Below are 26,018 nucleotides of genomic sequence, written 5' to 3'. Positions count from 1 at the left end.
AATTTAAATTCTAGGAAAAAACTAACTATAGCTCTTGATCTGAAAAATTATTTATTATCATTGTTTCAAAATAATTCTTTATTTTTTCAGAAATTTGATTGAATATAACAACACTTAGTAATTAGAAATACATTGTATTCAATACACGTAGTACATACAAAATGACTTCAATATCCTCTGCTCAAGATATTACCATCCATGTAAATGGTCAAGAGAATGGAAAGTCCAATGGCCATGGTATATCAAATGGGGCGTACTACAGTGAAAAACAAACTGAAGTGACAGTGGTGACAAGCAAGAAACAAACACTAGGAATTTTCGGATTGGTCAGTTTTAAGATTTAATGAACATGTACAATGTATTCCCCCTTTCAAATGCCAACATTAAGTTGCTTTTTAATTGTATTAAGAGAAAGTAATTATAACATGATAAATATACTAATTAAGGTGGCTCGGGACTATTCGACTGCGCATAATTTCACGCATGCGCACGAAAAGTTTGTGTTGTAAATTCACTATTATTTTTTTTTAATTTTTGTTTGATTAAAAATGTTAAATTATTGTACTTTTTCCCTAACAAATTATTATCGTTATTATGTGTATCTGTGAAAGACTCAAAATGACATTTAACCCAATTTCACCATTTTCCCGCCAAAATTTTGGGTTTAAGGCCAAATATTTTTTGTCCTTATCGGTGACCAATGTTTTTAATTTGCTCATTCTTTGAAACAATATTTCAGCTTTTTACATTACAGTTTTGGACCAAGTGTCATAGAACGTTTTTTTTATCGATAAAAATATGTCAACACCGCTATTTTCCCTATCATTTCATTGAAAAAAGGTCCCTTTTTCATACCTCTTTAAATGTAATATTTTGAGCTAAAATGGTTCAGGACCCCCTATTTTTTTTCGACCAATTTGATTCACTCTCTATAAAGATTAAAATAACAAAAAATATGACACTTCTGATAGAAACTTCGAATAGGCCCGAGCCACCTTTACAAACATTTTTTATCTAAAAGATCAATTGAAAAATTCTATTTTATTCCTTATTGATATGCTGACATTTAACTCATGGCAAAAGAGAACATATTTAAAAAAAAAAATAGCCTAAAAATAATAACCACATACTGTTTAAATTTGTTAAAAGGAGTTGCATTCTTTAGTTAAAGCAACATTTTAAAACATTCTTACATGTTCTTTCAATTTGAGATGCATTAGCAGTGGCAGATCTAGAAATTTTCATAAGTGGGGGTGCACTGACTGCCTAAGAGGGGACCTGCTCTAGTCATGCTTCAGTGATTCCCTATATAATTAAACAAATTTTCCCCCCAAAAAAGGGGGTTGCCCAGGCGAAGGAGAAATGTGTTCTGAATTAGGAATGAGGATTTTCATTATTGTGAACCTTGTTCTGCTGCATAACAAATAAACATTGCAACAAGTTATGAATTTACAGTATTTATGTTAAAACATCTGCATATTACTAATACTATCAAAATTACATAAAACTAGATGTACTAGCATGGAGAGGTGTCCAATTGGCACTCATACCACATCTTCCTATATCTATATAGTTTTGTCTAAACAATATATTTTCAACTTTAGAATATACAAACAAGGATAACCAGTTTCTGTTGTATTTTGTTTTTCAGTTTAAATATGCTGACAAGATAGATATTGTAATATTGATATTCGGTACAATATTTGCCATTGGACTGGGGTCATGTATGCCTTTAAATCTGTTATTGTATGGAGAGGTTGCTAATGCTCTGATTCAGTACACAAATTATGTGCAACTTTTATCAATGCAAAAGTAAGTACATTATAGTTATATTCATTTAAAACTAGATGTATAAGGACATGTGAAAATAGTATAACACCTGTGCCACATATTATGATTGTTCAATGAATTACTGGTAATATATTCAGACAAATTGGTACACCAAATAAATATAACATTTATATAGAAGAAAGAAACAAAAAAAAGATTTAAGGTTACTCACAGTAAATGAAAGCTAGTCAAAAGCCCCAAAATAACTAAAAAGTAAAATCACAAAAATACTGAACTCAGAGGTTAATTCAGAAAGAAAAGTCCCTAATTATATGGCAAAATCAAAAGTTCAAACACATCAAAAGAATAGATAACAACTGTCATATTCCTGACTTGGTACAGGCATTATCTTATGTAGAAGATGGTGTATTAAACCTGGTTTTAAAGCTAGCTAAACCTCTCACTTGTATGACAGTCGCATAAAATTCTGATTATTCCTGTTTTCTCAGAGACGAAAGTATTAACCAATACATGTTCAACTGACTTAGTGTAAAGACATCATAAACAGTCTGAGATATATGTTGTGTAACACCATTCTCCTACGTAAGGCAAGGGTCTAGCACCCATGTTTAACCCTGCCACATTCTTTATGTGCCTGTTGCAAGTCAGGAGCCTCAGTTGTTATCTGGTTCATGTTGGACAAATTGGTTTTTTGTAAATATTTTTTTTATAAATAGGTCATTAGTTTTTTTGCAATTGAATTGTTTCATATTTTTTCATTTCATGTCAGTGCCTTTTATAGCCAATAACACAGTTTTTCTCATTGTTGAAGGACATACTGTTGCCTATAATTGCTTACATTCAATTTATTTGAACTTTTGTGAATAGTTGTTTCATTGGCAATAAAATAATACCACATTTCCTTATTTTCATGTTTATATATTATTGCAGAAATTGTTTTATTAGTTATTTTGCTTTTTGATAAACAATTTAAGTTCTGCTACATTTAATAGGAGCTTGTAGAAAATGTCACTCGTGTAAGGGGATGGACGGTATTTCAGATAAATGTGAATGATTTTCTGCAACTTTAGAATCTGTGCAAGTTTTTGTGTAAATCTGTCAATCTGTTTGAAGAAGTTGTGGATTAACAAAGTGTGATATAGATGATAACAGTAGTGATTACATTGTACTGTTTGTGAATAATTTTTATGTCAAGACAAAATCATCCCTGTCCATTGGCCCTATTATCATATCTGCTTCTTTCTGTCTGCCACACAATAATAACTTGTAACAATAATTTTTTTTAATTGTTTTCGGTGGAATTTGATAAAGTCATTAAGACTCATTATAAAATTTTTGAAATCAGTATGATTTTTCAAAATAGTTTCAGCTTTAAATAAAGAACTAAAATAAATCCAGGTAAGGGGTTCCAGAAATTTCCTAACCAGCTTATAATTTAAATTATAAATACTTCAATACACTTCTATCGAGCATGATCATTTCCCTTTAAGCATGTTAAAAGGATAATTGTGTTTGTCATTTGACTGCCTTCACAGAATTCAAACTTTTATAATACATGACATGGTATAAAATTACAGCACATAAACTTGTAAACAAAGTTTTAAATATCCATTCAGTATTTCATTTATATGGTTGTGACATTATTAACATAACAATACAATATTAAAGAGTTCAAAATGTAGAACTTTTATTAAATAAGTAACCTAGATCATTTAAAAAAATAGTTTTTAAAGTTAATGATTACTCAGAAAAATACTTTTTGCATTTGAATGATTGTGTAACATACAAACACATTAAATAAAACAGCCAATAATATTAGTGGCGGATCATGCCAAAATAAGGATGATTTATCTATCGGGATACAATAATGCTTTCAGCAAGTATATTTATACTTTTAAAAACTTAAAAGTATCAATTTACTTACAAAAAACATATTATGTACTGAGTGAGTCAAATCTGTTATAGAGGTCACCTATTTTAACCAAAAATCCAGGTCACCTTCTGCTTTGTAAGGAATGTATGATGAAAACCAACCTAGCTAAAGAGGGTTTAAGCAATGCGGACATGGATAAGGTTAATTTTACTTTGATTGATATTTCAGTATGAAATAACTAACTCCCCTCCTAAATTGGAATAGTTTTCATCTTATATTTGTAATAAATTTTCCATAATTCAAAAGTATACCAGATTGAAATAATTTTTTGTTTTATGCATTTAAAGACTTTTTAAAATCAAATCAAAGGTCACCTCTCTCTGTGTAAGACTAAGGTCATTTTTAGCTCACCTGGCCCAAAGGGCCAAGTGAGCTTTTCTCATCACTTTGCGTCCGTCGTCCGTCGTCCGTCGTCGTCCGGCGTTAGCTTTTACAAAAATCTTCTCCTCTGAAACTACTGGGCCAAATCAAACCAAACTTGGCCACAATCATCATTGGGGTATCTAGTTTAAAAAATGTGTGGCGTGACCCGGTCAACCAACCAAGATGGCCGCCACGGCTAAAAATAGAACATAGGGGTAAAATGCAGTTTTTGGCTTATAACTCAAAAACCAAAGCATTTAGAGCAAATCTGAAATGTTAATCAGGTCAAGATCTATCTGCCCTGAAATTTTCAGATGAATCGGTCAATCGGTTGTTGGGTTGCTGCCCCTGAATTGGTAATTTTGAGGAAATTTTGCTGTTTTTGGTTATTATCTTGAATATTATTATAGATAGAGATAAACTGTAAACAGCAATAATGTTCAGCAAAGTAAGATCTACAAATAAGTCAACATGACCAAAATCGTCAGTTGACCCCTTTAGGAGTTATTGCCCTTTATAGTCAATTTTTAACCATTTTTCGTTAATTAAAGTAATCTTTTACAAAAATCTTCTCCTCTGAAACTACTGGGCCAAATTAATCCAAACTTGGCCACAATCATCTTTGGGGTATCTAGTTTAAAAAATGTGTGGCGTGACCCGGTCAACCAACCAAAATGGCCGCCACGGCTAAAAATAGAACATAGGGGTAAAATGCAGTTTTTGGCTTATAACTCAAAAACCAAAGCATTTTGAGGAAATCTGACATTAATAAAAATGTTAATCAGGTCAAGATCTATCTGCCCTGAAATTTTCAGATGAATCGGTCAATCGGTTGTTGGGTTGCTGCCCCTGAATTGGTAATTTTGAGGAAATTTTGCTGTTTTTGGTTATTATCTTGAATATTATTATAGATAGAGATAAACTGTAAACAGCAATAATGTTCAGCAAGGTAAGATCTACAAATAAGTCAACATGACCAAAATGGTCAGTTGACCCGTTTAGGAGTTATTGCCCTTTATAGTCAATTTTTAACCATTTTTCGTAAATTAAAGTAATCTTTTACAAAAATCTTCTCCTCTGAAACTACTGGGCCAAATTAATCCAAACTTGGCCACAATCATCTTTGGGGTATCTAGTTTAAAAAATGTGTGGCGTGACCTGGTCAACCAACCAAGATGGCCGCCACCGCTAGAAATAGAACATAGGGGTAAAATTTAGTTTTTGGCTTATAACTCAAAAACCAAAGCATTTTGAGGAAATCTGACAAGGGATAAAAATGTTTATCAGGTCAAGATCTATCTGCCCTGAAATTGTCAGATGAATCGGTCAATCGGTTGTTGGGTTGCTGCCCCTGAATTGATAATTTTGAGGAAATTTTGCTGTTTTTGGTTATTATCTTGAATATTATTATAGATAGAGATAAATTGTAAACAGCAATAATGTTCAGCAAAGTAAGATCTACAAATAAGTCAACATGACCAAAATGGTCAGTTGACCCCTTTAGGAGTTATTGCCCTTTATAGTCAATCTTTAACCATTTTTCATAAATCTAAGTAATCTTTTACAAAATCTCCACTGAAACTACTAGGCCACAATCATCTTTGGGGTATCTAGTTTGAAAAATGTGTCCGATGACCTGGCCATTCAACCAAGATGGCCGCCACGGCTAAAAATAGAACATAGGGGTAAAATGCAGTTTTTGGCTTATAACTATGAAACCAAAGCATCTAGAGCAAATCTGTCAAGAAGTTAAATTGTTAATCAAGTCAATTTCTATCTGCCCGGAATTTTTCAGATGAATTGGACAACTGGTTGTTGGGTTGCTGCCCTCCAATTGGTAATTTTTAAAGAAATTTTGCCGTTTTTGGTTATCTTGAATACTATTATAGATAGTGATAAACTGTAAACAGCAATAATGTTCAGCAAAGTAAGATCTACAAATAAGTCAACATGACCTAAATGGTCAATTGACCCCTTAAGGAGTTATTGCCCTTTATAGTCAATTTTTAACAATTTTCATTAATTTGGTAAATTTATGTAAATTTTTACCAAATATAGTTCTCTGTTACTAATGGGCAAAGTTCATTATAGATATAATTGTAAGAAGCAAAATCGTTCAGTAAAGTAGGAACTTCAAACACATCACCATCACCAAAATACAATTTTGTCATGAATCCATTTGTGTCCTTTGTTTAATATGCACATAGACCAAGGTGAGCGACACAGGCTCTTTAGAGCCTCTAGTTCTCTGATCCCAAAAGTGACCTTTATATACCAGTTTGACTGCACTTTAAAGTTAAGTACATTATATAAGTAAGTATACATAAAATTACTATCGCTAAAATTTGAACAAGTATCAGTATACTTATAAAAAACATCAGTATACTTATAAAAAGCATCAGATTACTTTAAACATGTATCCGTCTTAGTATCTAAGTGAGTACACTATAAAAAGCCTCAGATTACTTTTAACATGTATCCGTCTTAGTATCTAAGTGAGTACACTATAAAAAGCCTCAGATTACTTTAAACATGTATCAGTCTTAGTATCCAAGTGAGTACACTATAAAAAGCCTCAGATTACTTTAAACATGTATCCGTCTTAGTATCAAAGTGAGTACACTATAAAAAGCATCAGATTACTTTAAACATGTATCCGTCTTAGTATCAAAGTGAGTACACTATAAAAAGCCTCAGATTACTTTAAATATGTATCCGTCTTAGTATCAAAGTGAGTACACTATAAAAAGCATCAGATTACTTTAAACATGTATCCGTCTTAGTATCTAAGTGAGTACACTATAAAAAGCCTCAGATTACTTTTAACATGTATCCATCTTAGTATCTAAGTGAGTACACTATAAAAAGCCTCAGATTACTTTTAACATGTATCCGTCTTAGTATCCAAGTGAGTACACTATAAAAAGCCTCAGATTACTTTTAACATGTATCCATCTTAGTATCTAAGTGAGTACACTATAAAAAGCCTCAGATTACTTTAGACAAGTATCCGTCTTAGTATCAAAGTGAGTACACTATAAAAAGCATTAGATTACTTTAAACATGTATCCGTCTTAGTATCTAAGTGAGTACACTATAAAAAGCCTCAGATTACTTTTAACATGTATCCGTCTTAGTATCTAAGTGAGTACACTATAAAAAGCATCAGATTACTTTAAACATGTATCCGTCTTAGTATCCAAGTGAGTACACTATAAAAAGCATCAGATTACTTTTAACATGTATCCGTCTTAGTATCAAAGTGAGTACACTATAAAAAGCATCAGATTACTTTAGACAAGTATCCGTCTTAGTATCAAAGTGAGTACACTATAAAAAGCATCAGATTACTTTAAAGATGTATCCGTCTTAGTATCAAAGTGAGTACACTATAAAAAGCATCAGATTACTTTAAACATGTATCTGTCTTAGTATCCAAGTGAGTACACTATAAAAAGCATCAGATTACTTTAAACATGTATCCGTCTTAGTATCAAAGTGAGTACACTATAAAAAGCATCAGTATACTTTAAACATGTATCCGTCTTAGTATCCAAGTGAGTACACTATAAAAAGCATCATATTACTTTAAAGATGTATCCGTCTTAGTATCAAAGTGAGTACACTATAAAAAGCCTCAGATTACTTTAAACATGTATCCATCTTAGTATCAAAGTGAGTACACTATAAAAAGCACCAGTATACTTTAAACATGTATCCGTCTTAGTATCCAAGTGAGTACACTATAAAAAGCATCAGATTACTTTAAACATGTATCCGTCTTAGTATCAAAGTGAGTACACTATAAAAAGCATCAGTATACTTTAAACATGTATCCGTCTTAGTATCCAAGTGAGTACACTATAAAAAGCATCAGATTACTTTAAACATGTATCCGTCTTAGTATCAAAGTGAGTACACTATAAAAAGCATCAGTATACTTTAAACATGTATCCGTCTTAGTATCAAAGTGAGTACACTATAAAAAGCATCAGATTACTTTAAACATGTATCCGTCTTAGTATCAAAGTGAGTACACTATAAAAAGCATCAGATTACTTTAAACATGTATCCGACTTAGTATCAAAGTGAGTACACTATAAAAAGCATCAGATTACTTTAAACATGTATCTGTCTTAGTATCAAAGTGAGTACACTATAAAAAGCATCAGTATACTTTAAACATGTATCCGTCTTAGTATCAAAGTGAGTACACTATAAAAAGCATCAGATTACTTTAAACATGTATCCGTCTTAGTATCAAAGTGAGTACACTATAAAAAGCATCAGTATACTTTAAACATGTATCCGTCTTAGTATCAAAGTGAGTACACTATAAAAAGCATCAGATTACTTTAAACATGTATCCGTCTTAGTATCAAAGTGAGTACACTATAAAAAGCATCAGATTACTTTAAACATGTATCCGTCTTAGTATTAGAGTGAGTACACTATAAAAAGCATCAGATTACTTTAAACATGTATCCGTCTTAGTATCAAAGTGAGTACACTATAAAAAGCATCAAATTACTTTAAACATGTATCCGTCTTAGTATCAAAGTGAGTACACTATAAAAAGCATCAGATTACTTTAAACATGTATCCGTCTTAGTATCAAAGTGAGTACACTATAAAAAGCATCAGATTACTTTAAACATGTATCCGTCTTAGTATCAAAGTGAGTACACTATAAAAAGCATCAGTATACTTTAAACATGTATCAGTCTTAGTATCAAAGTGAGTACACTATAAAAAGCATCAGATTACTTTAAACATGTATCCGTCTTAGTATCAAAGTGAGTACACTATAAAAAGCATCAGATTACTTTAAACATGTATCCGTCTTAGTATCAAAGTGAGTACACTATAAAAAGCATCAGATTACTTTAAATATGTATCCGTCTTAGTATCAAAGTGAGTACACTATAAAAAGCATCAGTATACTTTAAACATGTATCCGTCTTAGTATCAAAGTGAGTACACTATAAAAAGCATCAGATTACTTTAAACATGTATCCATCTTAGTATCTAAGTGAGTACACTATAAAAAGCCTCAGATTACTTTTAACATGTATCCGTCTTAGTATCCAAGTGAGTACACTATAAAAAGCCTCAGATTACTTTAAACATGTATCCATCTTAGTATCTAAGTGAGTACACTATAAAAAGCCTCAGATTACTTTAAACATGTATCCATCTTAGTATCAAAGTGAGTACACTATAAAAAGCACCAGTATACTTTAAACATGTATCCGTCTTAGTATCAAAGTGAGTACACTATAAAAAGCATCAGATTACTTTAAACATGTATCCGTCTTAGTATCAAAGTGAGTACACTATAAAAAGCATCAGTATACTTTAAACATGTATCCGTCTTAGTATCCAAGTGAGTACACTATAAAAAGCATCAGATTACTTTAAACATGTATCCGTCTTAGTATCAAAGTGAGTACACTATAAAAAGCATCAGTATACTTTAAACATGTATCCGTCTTAGTATCAAAGTGAGTACACTATAAAAAGCATCAGATTACTTTAAACATGTATCCGTCTTAGTATCAAAGTGAGTACACTATAAAAAGCATCAGATTACTTTAGACAAGTATCAGTCTATCTAAAATAATTGTATTGGTTCTATTGCCCAGAATTGATATCAACTCTTCCCAAAGTAAGTTAAGTACCAGTAGCCCTTTTCACAAAAAATCTTAAGTGTAAAATTAATCTTACGATAAAAATATTTAGTTGAATTGTTAAGGAATATTTTAGACTTATGATAAATTTTACACTTAAGATTTTTTGTGAAAAGGGCTACTGATCTCACAATAGTTTCATGGTTCAGCTATCAGGCAAGGTGACCACAGATACTACATTTACTTACACCCTCAGGTCTGGATGCGTTTTTATATATATATGTTCTCATGTGTGCCTTCTTGAAAATAAGATTTTCTATAGTAAGAAAGTAATGAAATAGTATTTATATTTCCATAAATATACTCATTTGACAACTTCAATACAGACTTTCTACATCAGATAATCTATGGTTATAAACATTAATTTATATATATTTCCTCTGAAATTACCGTAGCCAAACATTGTCAGAATTTACATTAGCTAATATTTGTTCATCCCTCTGTTATGTTTAAGAGATGGCTTAGCTCTGCAAGTTAAGTCAATAGTTACATAGAAGTATCTACAATTAATTACATCTAGACCAATAGATGAATCTTATGAGGATTCTTTTACACCATATAGATTCTCATATTTGTTTTTTTCGAAATTACTTTGTTATAAATTAGACTGTTAGTTTTCTTGTTTGATTGTTTCATATTTTTCATGTTAGGGCCTTTTGGTGATTGAACTTTAAGGTATTTTTTTTTTCATTGTTGAAGGATGTACAGTTACCAATAATTGCTTACATCAACTTAATTTTAACTCTTGTAGATAGTTGTCTCATTGGCAATCATACTACTTCCCTTAATTTTTATAATGAAGGACATTAAAGATAACTCTCTGATGATTCCATTGTTCCCTGTGTATTCATAATTCTTTGGCTTTCAAAACTGTAAGCATTCTGAAGAATACACAAGAGTGCAGAAAATTTGGAAACCATAACAATGGAGTTTTTTTGGGGTATTTGTATGCATGATTATATATTATGATTTTATATGTAACCTTCAGTGTATGGAAAGTACATATAAGGTGCAAAGAGAGATTCTTTGAAAGAAATAAAAAAAATATTCTTTCTCTTTTCAGTTTGACCTCTAATGTTACCAATCCACAAATAGCTGCACTTGAAAAATATGCGAATGTTTATGACACAGCAGTAGAATATGCTTTTTTGTTCAGCATGGTTGGAGTTGGTGCCATTGTCACTGGCTTCTTTGCTGTAACGTTGTGGACACTTGCAGCTGAAAGGCAGATAAAGAGAATTAGACGATTATATTTTGAATCAGTGATGAGACAAGAAATTGGTTGGTTTGATACTCATGAAAGTGGAGAATTGTCAACCAGATTTTCAGAGTAAGCTTTAAATGTTTAAATGTTTTTACATCTTTATAGGTGTTGAATTTTACTTTGATCAGATTTGCTTTATGTCTATGCCAAATTTCCTGTTTTGAATTAATTTATTTTCTTTTGTTTTTATATTACAGAGATATGCATGTATGATGTAATCCTTGATGGTATGGGGGACAAAAATTCCTACAATTATCCTGTTTCTTATAAATTTATTTTCTGTTGTTATTATATTACATAGATATGCATGTGACCCTTGATGGTATATGAGACAAAGTGGCCACTATGACCTATTTCATTCAAACTTTTATTTTGTGTTGTTCTATGTTACAGAGATATGCATGTGATCCTTGATGGTATGGGAGACAAAGTGGCCACTATGACCTATTTCATTCAAACTTTTATTTTGTGTTGTTCTATGTTACAGAGATATGCATGTGATCCTTGATGGTATGGGAGACAAAGTGGCCACTATGACCTATTTCATTCAAACTTTTATTTTGTGTTGTTCTATGTTACATAGATATGCATGTGACCCTTGATGGTATATGAGACAAAGTGGCCACTATGACCTATTTCATTCAAACTTTTATTTTGTGTTGTTCTATGTTACAGAGATATGCATGTGATCCTTGATGGTATGGGAGACAAAGTGACCACAATGATCCAATGGGTTACTACATTCATTGCTGCTTTTGTCATTGCGTTCATAAGTGGATGGAAGTTAGCATTGGCATCTGTAGCATTTTGTCCCGTACTTGTAGTGGTTGGAGCATTTATGACAAGGGTAATTTTTTAAGAGATTTTATTTGAAATTAATTGCAAATTTCAAAATAAGAAAACTGTCTGTGTTGAAAATGATAAATACCAGAAGATATGCTTCATGTGTCAAAGGTCAAATTTTAGAAAAATATATGAAAATATACAGTGAACATGGTGAAGCAGGTACTTGTTACACATGTTACTCATAACAAAAATATTATTATCAGTTCAACTGGAAGTAAAATAAGTGAAAGCTTGAGAACCTTAAGTAAAATGCCAGCTTTTCTTTGGTAAAAAAAACTAGACATAAAACCACATACATCTGGCTCAGTATGAAATATACTTGGCACTACCTCTTACTGTAATTTGGAAAACAAGTACAATATCCTTCAATCCTTAAACTGTAAATGTGCAATTGTTCTTTTTTCGTGAGTACCAAACTGCTCTTTATAATAACTTTCATTGAATTTAGTACCTAACTGCTCTTTATAATAACTTTCATTGAATTTAGTACCTAACTGCTCTTTTAAAGAATCTTTCACTGAATCTTTAGTATCTAACTGTTCTTTTTAAGGGACTTTCATTAAATCTTTAGTACCTAACTTTTCTTTTAAAGAAACTTTCACATGATCCTAAGTTCCTCACTGCAATGTATACCTCTTATTTTAGTTTTTCATACAAACAGCTTTAGGGTTTCCGCTAGCGAAACATTTATTTTGTTTTATCTGTACAAATAAAGTTCTAGGGGTATGACTTTATGAGCTGTGCTTACAATTTTCAATGTCATTAAATCTGTTTTTACAATTTTAGTGGTTACAAACTATATCACGGAGAGAAGCCCAGAGTTATGCTAGTGCTGGTGCTGTGGCCGAGGAAGTATTTCTGTCAATAAGAACCGTCATGGCTTTCAATGGGCAGACAAAAGAATGTGAAAGGTATGATGCCAATGCTATTGGTTTTATCAATATCTGTATGCATTTTTCTATCATTCACTTATTATTGAACAGAAAATTTAAGGGTTAGATTTATTTTGTTCATTAATTTGATTACCCAGACCAAGGAGTTGTGTGTCTATTGATAAACATCAGAGGTGTATGTTTACATGATCAAGGGTATGTTTGTAAATGTTATCATATGATTGGAAAGTATTCTTCCTAAACCAGTAAAATTGGTACAACTCATACCAAATTCCCTACACTGAAAAAAGCAGAAAAAAGATCATATACAACAAATATATTAGTACAGTTGAACAGCATTTTTCTACAAATGCCTAAAAACTATTGAATATAAAATATGGAGATGGTTTTTTTTTTTTTATCTAATGATAGATTGTCCTATATATTCTAATTTAGTTTTCTTCCAGATTTACACATTAATTTCCTTCATTGTTTTTGATAAAATCCTTGCAAAATTTGCGAATTTAGTGCAAATTGCAGCATGAAATTTAACTGATGAACATATTCCTGTTTATATATAATTTCTGATAATTATGTTGAGTACAATTTGAAAATGAATATAGAATTTCTTAGCTGCGGAACCGTAGCTCTCTTAGGTCCTTATGTTATTTTTTGACTATTTGGTCCGCAAATAGTCAAAAAATAACATAAGGACCTAAGAGCTACGGTTCCGCAGCTAAGAATTTCTATACTCTCAGACTTGTACTATCTTGAATAAAGTCACCATTCAAAGTTTTTATGGGACAAAATAAGGTTTGTGGTTTGTTTATCAAGTTATGGTTGATGGTTGAAAAGGATAAAAGAATATTAATATTTGTACAAACTACTTTAAATGCCTAATCTTGGTTTTCAGATACAATGAAAACCTGAAACATGCAAACCGTCAAGCATTTAGGAAAGGGATAGCTACTGGTCTAGGACTTTCTGTGTTCTGGTTCTTTATATACTCAGCTTTTGCTGTTGCATTTTGGTATGGAATATATTTAATACGAAATGGAGAAGCAGGATTTGAACCAGGAAAGACTTTAACAGTAAGACAACTTATTTTAAAGCTCATCATGCACTCTATCTTCCTTAAAATTGTAGTTGCAATAAAAACAAGGGATCTGGTCTCAAATTCTGTCTTATGCCTGGCTAACCAGTGAACATTTTCCCCTTATGAAAAAAAATGAAACTACTACATCAAACTCGTAAATTGACATTATATTATCTGCAATTTCACATCCTATTTAGACCAAAATGCTGAGTAGATCCATTATCCTTCGATTATTTGTTTAGTTGATACATTGTACAATTACAGATAGATTCAGGCGATATTTTATAAATTCACCACAAAATGTTTTTATTAACTCAGCTTTTCTCATCAGAAGGTGTCCACTGTCCATCATTTTCTGTTGTTGTTTGTTAACTTTTAAAAATAGTTTTACTCTAAACTTGCTGCAACAAATTTAACAAAACTAGGCAAAAATCATGATAAAGATATTTAGTTTGAAAAAATTTGCCAGATGACCCAACCAGCCAACAAACATGGCATTTCAGGGTCCATAGAACTAAGAATAAAATATGGAATGCTGAAATTTAGTGTCTGACTACCTTAATATATTGACTAAAATTGATACTGCTTCGTGTTACACTGCATATATATATACACTGCATACACACTAATTTCTAATAAGCATATGAATCTTGTTTAAATGTTTTAGATATTTATGGGAGTGATGATTGGTGCAATGTCATTGGGCCAGGCCTTTCCAACGTTAGAGGTGATAGGTAATGCCAGAGGTGCAGCAGAGAAGGTGTTTGAGATTATTGAACAGAAATCAGAAATTGATTTCTCCTCCAAAGAAGGAGGCATTCTGGAGAAGGTGGAAGGAAATATTTCATTCAAAAACCTATATTTTACATACCCAGCTAGACCAGATGTACAGGTATAGTATTTATTTTATCACAGGAATAATCTGGATATCATGTGTTTTGACCTGTTGCTTTGTCAGGAAGAGTACTATTGTACTCAAGTACTCTGCCTTCCGAGCAAGTACTTGATGAGTACTCTGGTACTCATTGCCATCCCTAATTTCTACACATTGACTTCCTGAATAATATTTAGGAGTTTGATTATACACTGTTATAGTACACACAAAAAAAATATATATAATTTAAAATAAAAGGTCCATCATTTTCAGTGTTCGACAATATTAACCAAAAATAGTGCATGCCATTTATAGTATTCACAACATGTTTGAAAATAACACATACATAATATGCAATTTGTAATTTGTATTTCAGGTTTTGAGAGGGTTGTCGTTAGACGTCAGAAAAGGTCAAACTGTTGCATTGGTAGGATCCAGTGGATGTGGAAAGAGCACAGGAATCCAGCTATTACAGAGATTTTATAACCCAGAAAAAGGGGAGGTAAGGAAAACAGTTTACAGAGATTTTATAAACCAGAACAAGGGGAGGTAAGAAACCCAGCTATTACAGAGATTTTACAATCCAGAACAAGGGGAGGTAAGCACCTGAGATCTCAAAAGTGAACATGAAAAATAATCAGTGAAAAATTAACTACAAAAAAAGGAAAAACAAAGTAATCAGCAGACTCTTATTCAGAAAAATAAATTTTGCAGCATTTAATATATAAAAACTAATTTTAACATGTTCAGATATTCCATTCCTATTTTATTTTTTGGGTGATATGAAAATTTAGAAATAAAATATGTTTAAAATAGTTTTGTAACAGGTTAAAAAAACTTGTTCAGACAACAGTATTGCTGAAAATTATAAACTTTTTTTGGACTTGAACATTATTTCTAATAATAGAGGGGCCTGAGGTGTTATTTTTGTTCTTTGTGATCGGCACATTTTCGCTATTGTGATCCGTTTTTCTACAGATTTTTTTGTTATATATTCGTGATCCATGATCATGGAAATTTATATTCTGTGAATTGTGATTGAAAAAAATAAATCAACTCATGAATCGTGATGAGACTCCCCACCCCCATCAGGCCCCTCATAATAATTTACTTATTGTAATTTCACCTATGATTTTATTTCAAACAAACAACATATGTAAACAAATTTCTTCATTAATATATTTATGTTAAAAGTGTTATACAATAGATCTCTCATTTTTGTGTAAACTTTGTAAAACATAATATGCGTCAGTAATTCCTAAACATAAGCTGACTGAAAATATAAAGCTATATCATTACAGATTTTTCTCGATAATGTGAATATCAAAGATTTAAATGTGAACTGGTTACGAAAACAGATGGGTGTAGTTAGTCAGGAACCAGTTCTGTTTGCCACAACAATTGCAGATAATATAAAATATGGTAGAATAAATGTGACACAAGCAGAGATAGAACAGGCTGCGAAGATGGCCAATGCTCATGACTTTATCAAACAGCTACCTAAGGTAATTATTTAACACACATTGGAAAGTATTCCTAGCCGCTGTATTTTTTTGGGGTTTAATACCTTGATGGGGGATATAAGAAGGAGAAAGTGTTGATTTTCCGGTATTCATTTACCATGTATAAGTAAAGAGTTGAAGGGGGAATGGGTATTTCATAGCGCTGAAATATTATTTATATATCCAAGAGATCAATCATAGGTGATATACTGATTCTTAAAATGAGTTATAAATGATAGTTAAAACTGTTATGGTAACAGCCAATATAAAAAAGATCTATAAAAAAGACAAGATTTATGTGTGTGCTTATTGAGTGTAAAGGGTTTTTGAAGAAAATCTACATAGTTTTTCTAAACTTAATGATGTAATTTGTTAAATGGCAATATTACATTGTAAACATTGTAAGGTTGCTAATCCAGTTCCATCATAATTGTTGCAATAAATTAGTTGCAAGAAATATGATATATTTTAATCGATGCTTTTCTTTGATAATATCACTTCTATTTATTTTCAGGGGTACGAAACATTAGTTGGAGATCGTGGTGCCCAGTTAAGTGGTGGTCAGAAACAGAGGATAGCCATAGCAAGGGCGTTAGTAAGGAATCCTAAAATCCTTCTCCTGGATGAGGCTACATCAGCTCTAGACAATGAGAGTGAAGGAATTGTACAAAAAGCATTAGAAAAGGTTATACATGTAGTATATAACTTGATTTCTAAAATAGTAGGGTCATAAGATTCAATTGTCTTTTTACAATTAAAGTAATCTATTTTCACTGGGGGTTTTGGTAATAATTGCATGAAATGCAATCAAAACCTTATGCAAGGCTTATCATTACCTTTTTGATACACAAAATATAGTGCACTGATCACAACTGTCTATACATCCTATCCATCAACATTTCCCAAAAATTATCAATGTAGTATATGCTCAGATATTCAAGTCACAGAATGATGTTACACTTGTCAAGAAAATTACATAACTTTTGCAAGGTGCAAGCATCTTATATTGGTTCTAAAAATATAAATGATATCAATGTTAAAGTCATCTTTTAAAATTGAAGTTATCTTCCTTTGTCCAGAATTTTAGTTGAATCAACGACATCCAATGCTTTATAATGCAATATTTAATTTTACTTCCCACTGATAAATTAAAGCAATCTTTTACCTTTCAGTGCTTACAAGCACTTTGATTTTTTCTACTACTTGTGTGAATTTAAATTGTTCAAGTATCACATGAAAAGGTGTGTGTAAGCTGTCTTACCCAGATTCAAGATTCAAGATTCAAAGTTTTATTTAGAGTCGATATTCAATAAACTACATAACACAAGCTCTAGTGAGCTTTTCAAATCGACTTAATAACAAAATACAATACACACACACACAATACAATACAAACATACAAAAGTCATGAAAACAACACAATTTTAAACATATAATGCATAGTAAGATACCATAATGACATATACAAGTTAAAAGCATAGTACACTTAAAACATAGCACAAGTTAATAATAAGATTGCACAAATCATATAGTCACATAGAAAATAAAAAGTAAAATAAACCAGGCATTAACACTATATGCATGCACTGCACTGGCATGAGCTGTTACTTGGATCCCATGTTTGTACCAATTTTTTGAATTGGTCGAAAGATGTTTCCACTCGACAATGGTTCGGTAGCTCATTCCAGATTTGTGCAGCATTATAGCGAAACGATCTTAAGCCATATTTAGTAGTTCGAACTCTTGGGAGTACTGCTGTTTCCTGTGATCTTAAATCATACTTGTTAATTTTTATATCAATTAAATCATGAAGGTAGCTCGGACTTTTTTGGTGAATTATTTTAAATGTTTCTATTGCAATTGTTTTTATTCTTCTTATTTTTAAAGATGGTAATTTAGATTTTTCTAGCAATTTTTTCGTAAGGAATATCATAATCTTCATAAATGAATCTTAGAGCTCTTTCTTGAATTTTTTTCATTTTGAAAGAACTTTTTTCACTACAGTAGTGCCAAATTACTGGAAAATAGTTAAAGTTCGAAAGTATGAATGAGTAGTATGCTGTTAACCTACCTAGTCTGTTTAAATATTTACCCATACGTTTTAGAATATTTAATTGTCTTGATGCCTTTTTACATATTTCAGAAATATGAATGTTAAAATTTAAGTCCGAATCTAAACCCAACAGGTTAGGTTAGACAGGGATATTTTAGTCCATAGTTAACCAACAACACGGGTAGACTGTAGACATATGTAACATGTAAATAATACTAACCTGTGAGATGAGTATTATAAAGAGTTTTATTGGGAGAATAAACATGTATAAGTAGTGTTTGTATACTGTCAGGAAAACTTATATCATTTATTTTTATTTTAAAGGCCCAGGAAGGCAGGACCACCATAGTGATTGCCCATCGGCTGTCTACAATAAGAAATGCTGATGTGATATATGCAATAGATCAAGGAGTTATAAAGGAGAGTGGAACACATGGTGAATTGATGGAGAAGAAAGGATTATATCATCAACTTGTTATGTTACAGGTAACTTATTCCTAAGTTTATGTCTCTTAGGAGGTTTAATATTGATGATTGTTTAACAAAATATTGGCGCTCAAATATTTTTTGCAAATTCAAACCAGTGATGTCCAAAAAATACTGCAGAACTGTAACAACTGCTTAAATAGCCTCATTTTGAGTTTGTTTTAATTGATATTTAGACATGAGCAAAATATTTTCCCAAAGGATAATTTGCAACAAGAATTATTTTTCACAGAGGAAAATGAATGAAAAATAAATGCACTTTGTATTTCTGTTTTGAAGCATTTTTATGTATGTAATTTTGAACAATAAAAAAGTTCTCATGTTTGATTCTATTTTTCTTACAGGCCAAACACCTTGACAAATCAGAGGAAGGTATGATATATGAATTATTTTATAACTTTATATTTTAAAATCTGCTCATTGTATGTGTCACTTTTATATGAATTCATCCATGTTATGTATATGTAATTCAAAATATGATAAGCATAAAGCCTATTTTAACATTTTGTGGTTTAATATGTTGAAGCTAGGCTTTGGTGTTGAGTTCCAAGTTAAATGACTACAGCCTTACTAGAAATAGACTTATTACTGTAACTTGACTATGAGTGTTGATGGACTGCTTTTGCAGTCTGATGAAAACTTTTAACAAATTTAACAAATAAAAATTCTGGTAATTGTTAGTAGTGCATCAATTGGTAAAATAATTGCTCGATCAAAACTCTGGTAACTGTTAGTAGTACATATGCAGTAAGAAAGTATACTTACCTTATAAAATTTCTTGCTTCTGCCTATGACTGCAATGGCTTAGTTTATAGTACAGTATACAAATGTAAATTGTTATTAAAAATGCAGTTAATATATGACAAGTATAAGTATACTGCTATAAATTCACAGCCTCATTGAAATAATAATGGCACAGATAGCTTTTAAGTAAGTTCTTTTTATATAACACCTGCACACTTAACATTTTTCCTGCAGTCTTCCCTTAACAGTGGAATAAAATATTTTACAAAAGGGGCGGATCAAACCATTTATAAAAGGGGGAGGGGGGTGTTCCAACTATATATCCTTAATCAAATGCATTGATCATCAAAAAAAGGGGGAGTTCCAACCCCCCAAGAACCCCTTCTAGATCCACCACTGTACAATCAGATCAGTTTGACAAATCATAGAAATAAGTATGTTCACTTTGAAAATGTGTCAGCCTTTTAATAAATTGTTAAATATGATATATATTAACTTTTTTGATAACAGAATTTGTTGGCCTGGAGAAAAAGTATCTAAGTAATAATGAATTAAGTTCGTTATCACTTGGTGCTTCCTTAAGTGGTGGTAAGTTACAACAGTAAGAATTGTCTCCCTTTGTTTGCTTTTAATGAATGTCCTTAGAAGTCCTAGCATGTTACTATATTTGTTTTTTTATTTTATTAGGTGTCAGATTATGCTTAAAAAAAAAATATTGTATTTTCTTCTTTTTTTAAATGATGGCTTTTGATAATTTTTTGAAAATTTATAGGCACTCTATCCAAGTGTAAAATTAAGCATAAAATTCTTTCTACTTTCCTGTAAAATGTTATTTATTAGATTAATTTATATATTGAATCTAAAATGACTATGAACTTTTCAAGCCATTTAAAAAAATTGGAATTACTGCAAAGCATCTTTTAAAAACAATGCAAAATGGTGTCAATTGCATGAACTTTATTTTGTTGTTGTATAATACTGAAAGTATGTTGGAATGTTATGTTAGTATGTTGTATGAGGTTATTGATATGTGATTGCATGATAAAATATTTGTCACTTAGCTTATTATTGTCACATAATATAGCACTAGATAAATTTACATGAAACATTTCTAAGAACACTAATATTACCCTTGGAGAGAATGATATCACTGACAGGAATCTATTTATTATGTTTATACCATATGTATAATGAATGACAAATTAATTTTCACAAAGCTACTGAATTTACTAAAAAAACTTCTGTAATTTTTTGGTTATTTTTATGTAATACTGCGAACGCTATCAAAATCAGTTGTACATTAAAAAATAGTAATATACCGGTAATGACAAATGCTGACCACTTTAATTTTTATTTAATGCTTTTACCAAAATTAAGGTATAATTAATGTGTTTAATTATGACTGCTGGTAAAAGGATGCATGATGGTTAGGTTGAATGCATTTATGGTATATTTTGGAATGGTTCATCAATGATATTAAATTGTCAGATGAAAACATAATATGTTTTGGATTTTTAGCCTCCCTTGTTCAAAGACCAAATGAGGACTCCTTTTATCAACTATAATTGTCAATGCTTGTCATTAATTTAGTTTTTCTGAAATCGAACTTGTAATATTCGAAAACATTTGTAATGTGGCTTTTCTTTTGCAGTAATTCTGTAAGTTTTGTTTTAAAATTCTACTGTACAATTATTTTGATACTTTCCATTTGTTAACACAGATAAGTTGAAATGTTAATTATTTTCACAGTTGTGGAAGAGTTAGAACATGAATTCTTTGCAAATGACGAGGAAATTGGAGAAAAAGATTCATTGATACGCCCAAGGACATTCAGCACGTCATCGTTACGGAAACACAAGCCACAGTCTCAAGTTTCTGTTATCAGCATTCAAAGTGATAAAGAAGAAGATAAGGTATTATAAAAGGATGTGTTGTCTGTAAAAACATACTATTTTTGTATGAATAGATAAATAAATCGGTTTGTTCTTCATTGATGGTCATATAAATGATTTTAAAATATTGTCATTTGCTAAGACTGGGTTGGCTTGGACTGAGAAGTTTGGAATATATCTCTACATGTTATATTTTTTACAACCTAAAGGGTTGAATGTGTATAGAGATATTGAATTTGCTTGGACATGCAAATAAATAATAAGTTATGCTGATGTGCTTAAGCAAGTGTTTCAAAATTCACATCAATTTGAATGATGATACCTGAATGATGATACCTGAAACTCTATTTACAAATCTATTAAATGTTACAAAAGTATGGACATTTCAAAATACATAGCAAAAATGGAGAAATCCAATGCTAGGAAGGTTTAAACCAATAATTTATCTGTACCATGTTGTCTCAGTAGCAGTTACCCAAATATTTTGCTTCAAAATGTATGCTGAGTTCACACCTAATTTGAATTCGATTCGCATTAACTAATTCGAATTAGTTTAAATCACATTCCAAACGTTATACGTCCTAACGTCAATTCTAATTTGAATTGCAATGCGCGTCAAATTCGGCTTAACTGTCCAATTGACGTTAACTTTTAATTCGAATTAACAAACGCATATTTCTAATGCGAATTGGATAATCAATTTGAATTAAAAAAGAAGAGTGTGTGAACGCGATTAGCGAATTCGATTCACATTCGATTTGAATTCAATTCGAATTAAATGTTCGTGTGAACGAGGCATATAGTACTGCAACTGACATCGAAAAAGACGCTTATTTAACGAGTTTAATGGTCCGGAATAACACACGGCTGCAAATTGTTTTAAATGATAGAATAATATCTATATTTTAATTTCCGTCGGGTCGTAAAAAGTTTCTATGGTCACATTTTTGTATTTTATTCCTTTAATGGGGGTACCCCTCAATTTACGGTTTTGGGTAGTTACCTTAAAATCCAAAAAATATATTTTTTGGTTAAATTTCCCGCTATTTTCGTAAATATTTTCTATGCACATATCATCAAAGATCATCGGAATGATGAAGACATAAATATTATACCATCTCCAAGTAAAACTTTCAAACTTAAAGTTGGCTGTTTTTTAGATAGAAATTTAACGCGTTTTTCTTTGAAAACGAGAAAACATATGATTCAAAAACAGTATTTGACATTTGAGAGGACACAACATATTATTGCGATACTGCATGCAAATTCTGTTGGACAAATTCCAAACAATTTTGTCAAAAACTCAAAAATAAAAACATCATTTGTACCTTTTTTAATTACGGAAATTTCCTATCCGTCAATCAGCTCCACCATTTATTTTTTCATTCACAATCAATTTGATAGTTTCGATGTGATTATGTAGATTTTGTAGGAAAAGTTAATTTATTTTTGAGTGATTTGAATATATATAGTAGTTCTTTCGTGTATTATCTGTAAATAAGTTATATTTTTGTTAATAAAATTTTGACTTTATATAAAAGTTAACCAAATCCTTCGGATAAGAGGTTTTTCCGGATAATGACTATAGTTGACATTGTGTGAAAATACATTGTATGTCAATGTTTAACCTCAGAGCAATTAATATGCATGCAAGTGGTCGGGGGAAAAGTACTATTGAAGTTTCGCAGAGATTTGGTGTGTGACAAGGTAATGCTAAAACCAACTTCTCTTGATATTCTGCTTTCCGTGGGCGAATCATCAGTGATGTTATGAGACTTGCACCAGAAGGCAAAATTGGTGCGTCTTTAAATTAAATTGATTGATTGTTGGTTGCTTAAAGTCCAGTGGCAAATATGTCATGCATGTTCAGGACGAAAACAAGCTAACAATAAAAACAATAGGTAGGTTTTGTCATAATAGAGGCCATTCGGGATGATGATCGGGAAAATTTAGACTGCCACTGGAAAATGATGGGATATTGGATTGGGACAGAAATTTTTCATTGCAACATGCCACCTACAGACCCCTTAAAGAGTTGATGCAAAGGTTTTTAATGTGCAAAGAACGTGACACTCCCTTTACACGAGGCAGCGGATTTAACGTCCCCATTCTGACCGGACGTGATTGCGAACTTGATACATCCCGCACAGCCAAACGGACGCCAAACTTCGTTTTACTGCCGGTCGGGGGAAGACCAAGTGACCATATTTCGTTTCCCCAGTCACCCTTGGGGAACTTTAAATAAGAAACAACAGAAATCCATATATGTGATCAAACTGATCGACATGTAACCTCACAACCTGACACTTTTATACGATCTCGCGCTCAGTTTCTTCCTTGTAGTTTGGATATATATATGAAAACAGGGTTTTTGTGTAAAAGAAAAACCTTTAAAAAAAAACCAGAAAACTACGCAAAACTGAGTCCTCTAAACGTGTTAACAGTCTTTTAAGTTGTGCTTATTAATGTGAGTAATCATTTATCCATGCATAACCAAGTACTTATTGGAGTCAACACCTGTGCAATTAAGTAAAACAGTCACTGAAAAAATAGAATTTGAACTTGCTGTCAGTTCATTAATAACGATTGTTAGTGATGTGATTTGTTTTTCCATAAGAAAAAGCCTTTCTCATGCATGTAGCACATCCTCTATATATACCGATCAATTTTACTCAAGATTGTCTCTGATGCTTACCAAACTGCCAAACTCCAGAACTAACTAGATATTGTGACACCTTACAATTCAGGCACAGTGGGGCCAAGGGATATGAATTATAGAGTTTAGCTCTGAACTCAATTTAGGGGATGCCATATCTGCTGCAGGAAAATTGAATAAAATTGAGAAAGGAAATGGTGAATATGTCAAAGCGACAACCACCCGACCATAGAGAAAACAACAGCCGAAGGCAACCAATGGGTCTTCAATATAGCGAGAATTCCCGCACCCGTAGGTGTCCTTCAGCTGGCCCCTAAAATATGCATAATAGTACAGTGATAATGGACGTCATACTAAACTCCGAATTATACACAAGAAACTAAAATTTAAAATCATACAAGACTAACAAAGGCCAGAGGCTCCTGACTTGGGACAGGCGCAAAATTGCGGCGGGGTTAAACATGTTTATGAGATCTCAACCCTCCCCCTATACCTCTAGCCAATGTAGAAAAGTAAAAGAATAACAATACGCACATTAAAATTCAGTTCAAGAGAAGTCCGAGTCTGATGTCAAAAGATGTAACAAAAGAAAATAAATAAAATGACAATAATACATAAATAACAACAGACTACTAGCAGTTAACTGACATGCCAGCTCCAGACCTCAATTAAACTGATTGAAAGATTATGTCTATATTAAGATATTCAGAATTACACCAAGGTGTGTCTGAAAATATCAAGGATACATTAAAAGAAGAACAATTACTTCATCCTGCCACCAGACTGAGTGGTCTTATGAGCTATGTCCTCGTTTTGGTATTTCTATGGAAATGATGCCCGCATAGCTTGTTAATAGATATAGGAAGATGTGGTATGAGTGCCAATGATACAACACACCATCCAAGTCACAATTTATAAAAGTAAACCATTATAGGTCACGGTCCGGTCTTCAACACAGAGCCTAGGCTCAAAAGTTCATTTGATAGTTAATCGATAAAAAATAACACAAAGGCGCTTCTGAACCGTATATTGTCCCTAAAGATAACAAAAATTCGTAAATGTATGGCTATTAGAAAATCAATCGTTTCTGTAGCAATTTCGCCCCTTTACATTTGGGACTGGCAGTGCACATACATCATGCATATGCATATGGGAATATGGGTCACGAACATTGATCGAAACTTTGTACTCACATTTCTTTTGTGTTTCCTATGCAAAGGGAAGACTATATCTGACGAGTTTGACCAAATCATGATGGTATTTACGCTCCAGATAGCATTTGTACTAAAAAAAACTGTGTTTGCTTTGAACAAACTCTGTCCTGCGCCGAATTTGTTCTTATAAAAAAGGGAAGTGTCTTGTAATGCTAATACGCGTACTGAATCCGCATATGATGACTAAGAGATTGATTCATGTCCATATTTTATGAATACTTGAGCTATTGTGTGTCGCTTTTAAAAGTTATATAAGGATCATGACTGAATTTGAATTACAACATTAGAAAATTGGCATTGCATTGTATAATTTTTCATCCTTCCCTTAAAAAATCAATGAGTTAACTTTTTTACCAGGATTATCCACTAAAAAAATGTTCATGCACCAAACTGACTTTGTTTTACACTCAATTTTTTTTAAACCTCGCATTCGCCTCGGGTGACTATAGTATATTTTGTGTTATTACTGCTCTGTCCAGACTTTACAAATGCACAATATGTATTTATCTATAACTAGATACTAATTTTCACAAAATACACAACCTTTAAGATGCAAAATTAAAAACACTGTTTCAGCGCTATAATTTTGTTTTTTTTCAAAGATAGAAAAAATATTGAAATAATTTGATAAACTGGTGTTTTATACTTTAGAAAATAATTCTGTAATATACTATAGTGAAATACTATACACAATATAAAAGTTTATGGATGTGAAAAGGTCAAGGCCACTTCTTCTTTTGCT

The 26,018-nt window shown here is 31.6% G+C and overlaps 1 protein-coding gene across 2 annotated transcripts in view; it reads left to right on the top strand.

The window, feature by feature from the left end:
• Positions 1-26,018, top strand: part of LOC139510338 (ATP-dependent translocase ABCB1-like) — a 40,861-nt gene that overhangs the window by 523 nt on the left and 14,320 nt on the right. The window contains exons 2-15 of one of the 2 annotated variants that reach the window (XM_071296876.1): positions 91-326; positions 1,652-1,812; positions 10,841-11,107; positions 11,717-11,888; positions 12,674-12,798; positions 13,673-13,850; positions 14,523-14,747; positions 15,106-15,231; positions 16,031-16,234; positions 16,746-16,916; positions 18,609-18,770; positions 19,115-19,142; positions 20,025-20,102; positions 21,264-21,427. In XM_071296876.1, the coding sequence (XP_071152977.1) occupies positions 162-326; positions 1,652-1,812; positions 10,841-11,107; positions 11,717-11,888; positions 12,674-12,798; positions 13,673-13,850; positions 14,523-14,747; positions 15,106-15,231; positions 16,031-16,234; positions 16,746-16,916; positions 18,609-18,770; positions 19,115-19,142; positions 20,025-20,102; positions 21,264-21,427 (2,226 nt within the window). In that variant the 5' untranslated portion in view covers positions 91-161. The remainder of the gene's footprint in view (positions 1-90; positions 327-1,651; positions 1,813-10,840; positions 11,108-11,716; positions 11,889-12,673; positions 12,799-13,672; positions 13,851-14,522; positions 14,748-15,105; positions 15,232-16,030; positions 16,235-16,745; positions 16,917-18,608; positions 18,771-19,114; positions 19,143-20,024; positions 20,103-21,263; positions 21,428-26,018) is intronic. The other variant, XM_071296877.1, reaches the window with a different exon arrangement.

Source organism: Mytilus edulis, chromosome 2 (assembly GCF_963676685.1).
Source record: "Mytilus edulis chromosome 2, xbMytEdul2.2, whole genome shotgun sequence".
Taxonomy (NCBI): domain Eukaryota; kingdom Metazoa; phylum Mollusca; class Bivalvia; order Mytilida; family Mytilidae; genus Mytilus; species Mytilus edulis.
The sequence above is the reverse complement of the archived record's forward strand: the minus strand, read 5'-3'. Positions and strand labels throughout refer to the sequence as shown.